This window comes from Corylus avellana, chromosome ca7 (genome assembly GCF_901000735.1).
Source record: "Corylus avellana chromosome ca7, CavTom2PMs-1.0".
NCBI lineage: Eukaryota > Viridiplantae > Streptophyta > Magnoliopsida > Fagales > Betulaceae > Corylus > Corylus avellana.
The window spans coordinates 20,918,265-20,928,999 of record NC_081547.1 but is presented as its reverse complement, the minus strand read 5'-3'; the positions used below and the strand labels follow the sequence as shown (position 1 = coordinate 20,928,999).

Genomic DNA, 10,735 nt, shown 5'->3' with positions numbered 1-10,735 from the left:
CTCTTGGCTTTGAAAGGGCATTTTAAAATGTAGAAATATTGTGGAGAAAGGGGCTTGTTGGTCTACATCAATGGGCACTCGCCTGAACATTCGGAACCAACCTTGGATTCCCATGCTTGATGGTTTCAAGCCTATCCCAAAACCTTCTCTTACCATCCTCCCCAACCTTACTGTGGCAAACTTAATCTCTCCCAGCCATAGAAGCTGGAACCAACCCTTCATCAATTCCATTTTTGACCCCACCTCCTCCTCAAAAATTTTGGACATACACCTCTCACAAAGACCTTCTCCAAATAGGTTGATTTGGACCCCATCCCCCATGGGCAATTTCACTGTAAAATCAGCCTTTGAAATTGATAACTCTTATCCCTTTCCATCCCCCATTTCCTTGGTAGATTGGAATGACTTGTGGTGCCTTAAAATTTAGCATTAGGCTCAAGCACCTCCTTTGAAAGATCGCTTGGAATGTTCTCCCTCTAAAAACTAAATTTTTTAAGTTTTCTCCTTTGGTTTCTCAGGATCAATTGTCTTATGCCATCTACCAGGGTCCAATCGAAAGCATTAATCACATCCTTCTCTCTTGTCCTTTTGCAAGGGCTGTTTGGATGAATACTGTCTGGCCTCTTAACACTGACATCTTCATCTCTCTCCCTATGGGTAGCTAGACCAAGGCTTTGTTAAAGCCCCACTCTCTTCTCGGCATCCCTACAAGAGCAATTTTTGATTTCCAACTTAATGCTTTGATAACCATGGATAACATTTGGCTGGCCAAAAACAAGTTAGTGCACGAAGGCACCATTCCGAACCCCCAAGTTGTCCTCAAGCTCATTAAAAGCTCAGTCTTCCATCACATAGTTGCTTGGAAATCCAACATTGACTGCGTGGATGATTGGTCCCCTCCTCCTAGGGGCTATCTCAAAGCTAATTTTGATGTGGCTATCAGGCCCAATTTTGTCGTAGCTGCTGCAATTATAAGAGACCACCCCGGTGAGATCATTGCTACCCACTCTCAAAGACTTCCCCATATGGATGCAAATTAGGAAGAGGCAAAAGCTGCTTGTCTTGCAGTGCAACTAGCCTCCAGTTTCGGCTTTCCCCCCTTCATCCTTGAAGGGGATTATCTTGTCACCATCCTTGCAATTAATTCCCCTCACATAGCCACCGAATGGGCCTCTGCCCAAGCTCTTGCCGATGTCAAACAGCAGCTTCGCCTCTTACTTAGCTGGACTGCTTTGAAGTCTTCTCAATGTGCAAATTACAATGCACACCATATCACCAAATGGGCCACTTCGGACCAAGTGTTTGGAAGCATTCTCAGTCACTCCCCCATTTTATGTTCTTTATGCTTTAGGAGTGAGAAAGATCCCCCTTTGTAACCCATTCCTTATGTTAAAATAAATAAATAAATAAATAAATAAATAAAAGAAGGTAGTTTTGATGCGTTGGGGCATCAAAGAATGTTATATAAACTAAGCCTTACAAGTTACAATCAAATAACATGATGGCCTTCATGTCTTGGAGTGGCAAATGTACTGCCTCTGTGTATAACGTGCGAAGGGCGTGCCATGTATATCCTTGCACCCGTACTAGGAGACAGTCTGTATGGTAAAAAGTTTTAAAAATAATTCTTTAACTTTTTTACTCTAAAAATGATCGAAACACACTTTTGAAAAAGCTTAAAAATAAGACCTTTTTTTTTCTATTTTTTTTTTTTAGCTTTAAAAGCTTTTAATTTCCTAACAGAATCCTATTACCTAATAAAAACTCTTAGAGCATGTTTACAATTGCCTTATGAAATATAACTTTTAAAATTAAAAAGAGATTTTTTTTTCTTTAAAAAAAAAAAAAAAAAACCTCATTTTTAAGCTTTTTCCAAAAGTGTGTTTTGGTCATTTTTAAAGTAAAAAAGTAAAATAATTATTTTTAGAATTTTTTACCAAACAAGCCAAGGTCTTTTGGTTTTCCATAAGTTTTAGGCACTAAAAATGCTTTTTAAACTCTCTAATGTAACTCTTAGAGCATATTTGAGATTGCATTAGGAAATACAACTTTTAAAGCAATTTTTTTTATAAAAAAAAAAAAAAAAAAAAAACAATCTTAAGCTTTTTTTTTTTTTTTTTTTTTTTAAAGTACGTTTTCATTCTTTTGAGTGTAAAAAAAATCAAAGAAATATTTTATTTTTTTATCAAACAGACCAATTTTTAATTTGACTCAACTCTTTAAATAATAAAAATACTTTTTAAACCTTTTAACATGGTTTTATTAGCGTATAAGATAAATATAGCTTTTTCTCTGATGGAGGGAGACGTGATTGGTGCTTTAATGAATAAGATTAAGGTCGTACTGAATTTGACATTGTAATTTGCCCCATACAGTTGTGCCTTGGATGAACACAAAATTTCGAGTGATGATATTATGAACGCCAGCATGAGTGCATAATATTAAAAAAATGTTGAAACACTAACTTTTGGTTACTGTTTACACCAGTGTGAGGCACTATGTACTCACGCTGGTGTGCGTAATATCACCACTCCAAAATTTCAACCAATCAATCGCTCCATATGGCATTTGAGCCTTTGATGAACTTCACATTTAACAACTATGTCAACCATATGAGGATAACTGCCCACCAATGAGCATTTGACAACTAGGAAAATCACACACAATCAACAAAAATGCAAAACACTAGATTAAAATCCTTTCTCACATCATCCAAATAAAATCATTTTTTTTCCCAAACCCATCATTTTTCTCCCCCACTTCTACGTCCTCTCTCTTTCTCCCTCTCCTCTGTGACTCTCTCTCTCTCTCTCTGGTGGCAGCAATGATCTTGCCGGAGCTCAGCGCAAAGCCTTTGATTGAAGGCACTGGAGTCCAGCCCAGCCTGACGCCGGAGCCTAGACCTCTCTGGTGCTCCATCTCTCTCTCTCTCTCTCTCTCTCTCTCTCCTCACCTGCGGCGAAGAAAAAAAAATCTGGTTTGGTTGAGGCAAAATTTTTGTTTTTGTAAAAGGAATTGGCCGGCAAAATTTGTGTAAAATTTTCCTTCTCACCGGCAAAAAAAAAAAAAAAAGGAACCACAACAATTAGTATTAAGATCATGCAAGAAATTATAATCTGGTTCTAAAGACATTTGAATGCTTAAAACCAGTTTTGCTGCATATGAGAAAGGGGGCAAAAGTTTCCGTGCATAAATTCGTTCTTTTTTGGATTTGATTTTACTGTCAAATTATTTAGTGGACAAAAGAGACATTGAAGCTGTGATTGTTTTCAAATTCTTTGGTTGATCTTGCAGATTCGCTACCAACCATCAATGCCACAATAGTTTTGGGCAAAACTTGGACCAGTTCAACAATACCAAAGTGAACAATTGCTAGGAATTAACCCTAAATTTCTGAGTTATCATGAACTTTCATATTGCATTGACCATCATCAAAATCTGCATACCATATAAATTTAGAATTCGTGTACTATGACAGCAAAGGGATGCCACAATGAACCACATACAACTATATTACAACTCTACAAAAAATATCTTGTGTATTACAACCTCACAAAAAATCTAAGCTGGACTCCCATGTATTGGACTCAGTTGTCTTCAACGGCAAGACCTCTGTTGCCGCCGAAGAGAGAGATGGAGGAGAGGGAGAGATCAGAGAGAGAGAAATGGAGTAAGGGTCTGAGGGAGAGTGCGCCGCTGGAGAGAGAGAGAGAGAGAGAAAGAGAGAGAGGGAGGGAGAGGGAAAAATGAGGGTTTTTGTGATTTTGGGAGAAAGAGATTTTAATCAAGTGTTTTGCATTTTATTTTAGTTGGTGTAATAATCCTAGTTGTCAAAGCTCATTGGTGGGCAGAAAGGAGGTGGTTTATTTTAGTTGGTTTATTTTACACCACTTCCTTTATAGAAGTTATCCTCGTGAATAGAAGCATAATGAACCTTTTTTTCTCTTGAAAAATTATTGACCTTCAAGAACATAGCAGCCGCAATGGATGGGCAAATTAATCGCCTATCGATTATTGATCACCTATCGACGACGATCGAACCGAAATTAACAACCAACCAACTTTTGTGGTTTGAAAATTGGTATGAATTTTTTATATCGACGTCGGTTCGGTTCGGTTAATCAGTATAAAATTATTTTTTTTGTTAACCGAACCGTTCTTGCACAGTAAAACGGTGTGGTTTTGACATTTTTTTAAAAAAATTAATTGAAACTCAAAACGGGGTCGTTTTAAGCTTGAATATAATCTACACTTCCATTTGAGCCCGAATCCCCAACTCCTCACGCCTGCCACCCTCTCCACTCTCCCAGTCTCCTGCGGCCTTGCCTCCTGCCTCTCTCTCTCACGCCGCGCGGCCGCCTCTCTCTCTCTCGCCTCCCGGGGCCGTCTGTCGACTCTCTCTCTCGCTTTCTTGTTGCAAGCAACAAGCCCTCGTGTCTCTCTCTCGTCTCCCGTCGTGTCCGGTGGCTTAACTTCATTGTCGTCTCCCTCGCTTTCTCGTTGCAAGCGGCAAGCCGTCGTATCTCTCTCTCGTCTGCTGTCTTCTCAGGTTCAGATTTTTCGAGTTACTTTCATTTTCTTTGATTTTTATTTTTTGAACTAATTGAGGGTTTAGATTTTGATTCTTTGATTTTTCATTTATTTTCGAGTTTGTTTATATTATTAGGATTTAGGAATACTTAGGAAAGAAAATGATAGGTTTTTAGTTTTTTACGCAACCTTGATCTGATTTACGCTACCTTGATTTTTCCTGCAAATAAATTTTCTTCTTTTGGATAAGCATTTGCTAATTGCTGCAAGTATTCTTGAAATTTGTATTGCTGTTGGGCCCTTGTTTTTCTTCTCTGTTTGTGTCAGGTTTTGGTTGTTTAGGACCTTTAGGTATGATGTATAGGCTGGGTGCATGGGGTGCATTGATTGGCTTTTTTTTTTTCAGAAGATTGATTGTGTTTTTGATTAAGTTTTTGCATCTTATATTCATATTGCTTTCTTACTTGGTATTACTTATTTGTGGTCTTTTACTCTTTTATATTGATCATTATGTTTATGTTTAGATTTGTTTGATAAGGAAATTTAAGGAATTGAAGGTAATCCATGTTGGAGGTGGCTTAGTTGAGACTTTATTTATTATTCTTTGATGGATTCTAAGTTTGCCAAGGTTTGAGATTGTCTGATGACTGAATCTACCCATTTTTGTAGGTTCTATGTAGAGAATCAATTTTATATCCTACAATTTTCAATTGAAACAAAAGTTTCAAATTGTTTATTTATTATTCGAAGTTCTTTCTGAAAATATATGTGAAAATACATATATTTTGCCTTCGTTAAAGGATGTAAGTTTGTAACCAATTTGTGAACTGCATACCAATTTAAAACCATGCAAACAGAAAGAACTTACACTCCAGGATTGAACAGAAAAAACCAATTTAAAACCTTCGTTAAAGCTCTAGGTTTGTAAAGTAAATTTGTTATTTAGCCCCAAAAACATGTTCAATAAGTTATTTTAGTCTTTTTAGCCCAAAATTATTTTTTTTGGCTCCCAAAACAACCAATTTTTAGCCCATTTAAAAATAGCATTGGCCCAATTAAAAAGGTCCATGGTTAATTGATTAACCAATTACCGAAATTAACCAAAAATTTCGAAATACTTGGTTATCGAAATGCAATCAGTGAATTAACCGATTTAATCGACAATTTCGGTTAACTGACCGAAAATGACTTTTCAGAACCAAACTGATTCCCGCCCCTATTTGTGAGTGAGGTGAGGTGGCTTAGGTTTAGGAATTAGAAATTAGGGTTTTTGTGTGTGTGTGTGTGTGTGTGTGTGTGTGTGTGTGTTAAGCGGGGCAGGTATCCACTACCAAAAAAGTTTTTACTTTATTTTATTTTATTTTTTTACCCGCAACCCGTCCCACATGGTTTGGACAAAATCCAACCCGTTTCTGCAAAAATAACCTTAAATCCGGTCTATACGGGGTAGAGTGGGTCAGGTTTTGCGGGTTGGATGGGTATTTGATCACCCCTACCCCGAGCAACATAAGAAGAGAAAGCAGAAGAGAGTGAGAGAGGAGAGTCGCTGAAAACAAATAGACTCCATCAAATCCCTTCATATCTGCCAGGTTCTCATTCAGGGTGTCATTCTTGGTTCGCTTCCTTCTCTTTTAACTCCTATCTCTCTCTTTACACCCGTATCTACACGTACATATATAGGTGTATATGCATTTTGTAGAATTTTCTTGACTCTGCTTGAAATTGTTGCATGATACTAACTGAGGGTAGAGAAAAAAAATGACTGTTTGGGGGCTGAGAAAATGTGGGCATAGATTAAAAATTGAAGCTTTTAACGATATATGTAATTTTTTATGTTCTTTTTAGTTTCAATAGAGCAAAAACCTATGATTTAGTGAGCCTGATGTGATTCTTTTCGCGTCTTTGAATTGGGATTTTAAATTTTTACCAATTAGGAGCCCCTGTCCTATTTCTCTTCACCAATTAGGTTCTTCATCCGTGTTGCTTCAAGCTACCTGTTGTCTCCCTGTTTTTTATTGTAAAATGTTAGCATTGGTAGCCCAACATATGGTAATTGCTCAATGTAGATTTTTCAAAACTCTGTTCATCAGTAGAATCCAACGTATTAAAATTCAAGCGTGTATATGTGAATCAAAATGTTTATGATTTTATGGAGTTTGAACCACTAGATCTTCAAAATCCTTCAAAAAGTTGTTTAATTCCAAAAACATGGATTAACAAGTTGATGAATTCCAAAAACATGGATTATGGTTCCAAACCGTGTCTTCAAGGTAAAATGTGTTGCTTTTTTTGTTTTTTGTTTTGGTTAAATTCTGTATTCAGTACAAATGAATAAAGCTTCGAGGCTATTTATCCTTTTTATTCCAAAGTAAGTCAGTTTCTTAAATTGTTGATACTGAAAAGAATTTGTTGCTCTTCGATCAAAGGGGCTCTGATCCAAAATTTTGACCAAGACTTATTTCTTTTTTTTTTTGTTCAAAAGTTCTTTCTTGAATTGAACACATTTGTGGATGATGGTACAGGTGTTTCACTTTGAAATAGAATGCTGTAAATAACTATTCTCAATATTGTTGGTGGGATTGCCGTGAGAAGCCAACACTGGTGGTGGAGAGCAATCAGCGTTGGTGTTGGCGTGGTTGGGCCGTGCAAGGAGGCTGTGAGTGGCGGCACGAAGGGTGACCGGCGAAATATCGGTGTAATTTAGGAGTAGCTTTTGTTTTTGTGAAGAGGAAAAAAAAACCTATATTTCCAACAGTAAAAATCCCTTGGTTCCTATCACAAGTAAGCTCCTGTCACTCTCTCTTTTTATCTTTTCGTTTTCATTCATAGAAGTCAAATATTCCAATTTGGCTTTCATTAAGCGTATAAATGGGTTCTTTAGATTTTTATTCTGGTATTAGTTTCTGGGTACTTCTCTGTCTGACAGAAGGAAAGTTAAAACTGAAGCCTTGTGAAGCTTTAATTCTAGTCTTGTTTGTTGATTTCGTTATCAGATAACGAAACCCATTTTGTTGAATAAATAATCCAAGACTCTGACTTGAATGTGTGTGTTTTTTTCTTTTCCCACAGTTTCTCAGAAGCCAAACCGGATAGGATTTTAATTGAATAGTTTTGTTGAACTCTGGGAGTGTTCTGACCCATTGTTTGGTACTGAGGAAATAATATTAATGTCCTTTCTTTTTCCTTTTTTTCTCTTGAAATTTGTATTTTTGTCTGTTTGCTTTCTCTGAGAAAACTGAGGAAAAGAAGAAGAAAAAAGAAGTAATTGACTTCTCTTTGTTTGGGGTTCCAATGTAAATTGCAAAATTTCGGGTAAAGTAAAGATGAGAGAAGCTATTTCATTCTGCTTGTGAGCCGAAATGATTCTGTTCTTTGATTCTTTTATTAGTTGTGATTATATCCATATACTGACAGAAACCGACCTTGCAAAGGAATTTGTTGCTAACTTTTATAGTGATACACATTAGATCAAATGATTGTTCTGTTATAAAGTTGATTAAAAGGGATATGTTTCAGTTTCACTGTATATTTATTTGGTTAGATTTTGGATAAAATTCAGAAGTAATGAACACAATTTTTTTTTTTTTTTTTTTTTTTCCTTCTAGGGGTAGCTAATAGAAGCAAATAAATTTACAAATTTACTTTCTTTTATTTTCCTATTGTTGTAAAGCAACCCCAAATAAAGACTTTATGTGTTTCTGTGATTTGTTTGGTAGTCTTAGAAATCTGAATGTTCATATCCAACCATGCATGAAAATAAGGTTCATATTGCTTCTATGTAAATAACATTCTTAATATTGCAATTTTCTTTGATAGAAATGAGCCGACTTCAGGGGCCCTCATCCCATAAGCGTAAACAACCAGAACCAAATTCAGCTTCTGGGTCTTTGACGGAACATGAGCGCATCCTCTATCATGTGATTAAAAGCAAACAAAACATGGGAATTTGGACGAGGGACATGAAATGGGAAACAAAACTCCCTGACTATGTGGTTGTCAAATCCCTGAAGTCACTTCAAGCTAAGAAACTGATAAAAGAGGTAGTAAACGTCCAAAATAAAGGCAGAAAACACTATATAGCGGCAGAGTTTGAACCATCAAAGGAAATCACTGGTGGGACTTGGTATGCTGGGGGAAACCTTGATACTGAATTTATAAACTTTCTGCAAAAGCACTGTGTAAAGATCATATATGAGCAGAAGGTTGCCACACTGGAGGGAATTTTGGACACGATCAGGCGGAGTAGAGCCTTCAATGTTGAGTTCACTCCACAGCAAATTGAAGAGATTGTGAATGCTTTGGTTTTGGACAATGAGATAACTGAGGTCGAAAGCAATGGAATGGGGGAGTTTGATTCTATTCCTGTTGGGACCGTTTGTTATATGTGCACGAACAAAGGAGGCCGTAAGGGGGAACCAAAAATAGGGGCCATGGCTTCCATTCCATGCGGGGTTTGTCCACAGATAAGTTTATGTACACCAGATGGCATAATTTCCCCCCAGACCTGTGTGCACTTCACCAAATGGTTGGATTTCTAATTTGATTGCGAAGTTTCTGATATGGTTTTATAGGGTTGGTTTCTTTTTTCCTTTTAGTGCCTCAACTTTATTTATTCGAGTTTCTGTTTTTTGTTTTTTGTTTTTTTTTTTTTTAAAAAAAATTTACTTCTCGAAACTCTGTTTGGTTTCTGGTGACTTGCAAAGCAATGCAGCAATTCTCCCATTTTTCATATGTTTAATTGATCCTGTATCCTTTTCTCTTTCTGAACATTTTGATATTGTAACTCGTCAAGCATATAAAAAAATTGAACATAACATCATTGAATTACTGGACCAGAACGAGGAAGGAAATCTAAGTGCTCTCCAATCTGATGAAAGTTACTCAGAAGATGAACTAAACTGCATTAGCAGCAGTGCTATCGTTGGTCACAACAAGCAACTTCAATTACTTCGGTAGTCAGCATTCTGAAAATGTTACCAGAAGTTGTTTCAATAAGGATTCCTCTGATCAATCAAACTTTTCTCTCGACTTTCTTTCTAATGACTCAAATGGGATAGAAGAATAAATAAATAGGAATTAAGGAATCGGTCTATATTGGAAAAAGAGAAGTACTACTCCTACAATACAACTTGTGATTGCAGTCACGTTAGTTACTAAATAATTTTTAATACCTTCTAATCACATGCCAATAAGTTGTAAAAGAATTATTAGTTTAGCTTCTTTTTTTTTTTTCAGGAAAATAGTTGCTAATTAATAAAAAAAGAAAATGAAAAAGAATCAAACGGCTATTTTTTTTTTTTAATCATTTTTAGAAGCACAATCCATGTTCTCTATAATTCAGTATTAATTCACGCTAAACTTGTTTGGGAAGCTGAGAGATCACATGAGTGAGTAGGTAGCCAAAAATGGACTGGTAATCAGCCTTGAAAGAGTTCCTTATGTAGAGGGAGAGAAATGGAATGTCCAAACTTGTTTTTTCAGTCTATTTTTGGGGCTTCGAATGTCCAAACCTGTCTCAAATTGTGAGAATCAATTACTTAACACAAGCAGCAGAGACTCCTCAGGACACATCATCTAAGCTGCCTCACTCATTAGCCCCCCCTTGGGAACTAAATTTTGGTGAGGCCTTGGCTGCCATCCTAGCAGCCTGTTTGGTGGTCTACATGTGGCTCAACAAAATTATTATGGGAGATGATTCTTTTATTGTGATTTTCGCCTTGCAACACCCTAGTAGCCTCACCTAAGATTGGAGAATCTCTTTCGCCATCTCGTATACTCTTGCAATCATACCGGCCTCCTCTTCTCGAGAAGCCTGCAATATTAACAAAAGTGCAAATTTTTGTGCTCACAATGTGGCACCTTGGGCCGCATCCAAATATTCTTTTGGGGTAATTACTTTTTTCTCTCATGAACTAACACTCTCACCGCCCAATTACCTCGAACTACCATTTACTTACCAGAAAACACAAACGAGGAGGAGAATGAGGACTCCCTACTCTTGAAGCGACTATCAAATGAAGAAGACAAATCTCAAAGAACAAATTTCTGTAAAGGGACAAGAGAGAGAGAGAGAAAGAGCAGATGGCCTAGGTTGTGTGACCATCTCTCACTTTCTTTTAATCCATTTCTTATAAATAATAAATCAACTTTTACATATGAAAAATTAAGCACTCATTTTGTCAAATATCCCTATAGAAAAAGTGTG

General features: G+C 36.7%; 1 protein-coding gene across 3 annotated transcripts; it reads left to right on the top strand.

The window, feature by feature from the left end:
• Positions 1 to 4,276: 4,276 nt before the first annotated feature.
• On the top strand, positions 4,277 to 9,299 carry LOC132188720 (uncharacterized). 3 transcript variants are annotated; one of them, XM_059603247.1, is made up of 3 exons: positions 4,277 to 4,549; positions 7,053 to 7,311; positions 8,347 to 9,299. In XM_059603247.1, exon 3 carries the CDS (start codon positions 8,349 to 8,351, stop codon positions 9,066 to 9,068), a length of 720 nt encoding a protein of 239 aa, XP_059459230.1. In that variant the 5' UTR covers positions 4,277 to 4,549; positions 7,053 to 7,311; positions 8,347 to 8,348; the 3' UTR covers positions 9,069 to 9,299. The 3 variants fall into 3 exon arrangements, with proteins under 3 accessions (XP_059459230.1, XP_059459233.1, XP_059459232.1); XM_059603249.1 differs by lacking the exon at positions 4,277 to 4,549 and adding an exon at positions 5,880 to 6,144; XM_059603250.1 differs by lacking the exon at positions 7,053 to 7,311.
• Positions 9,300 to 10,735: the final 1,436 nt, after the last annotated feature.

What these genes read in the sequence shown, in the direction of transcription:
- LOC132188720 (XM_059603250.1), top strand. Translation starts at nt 8,349, where the DNA reads ATGAGCCGACTTCAGGGGCCCTCATCCCATAAGCGTAAACAACCAGAA.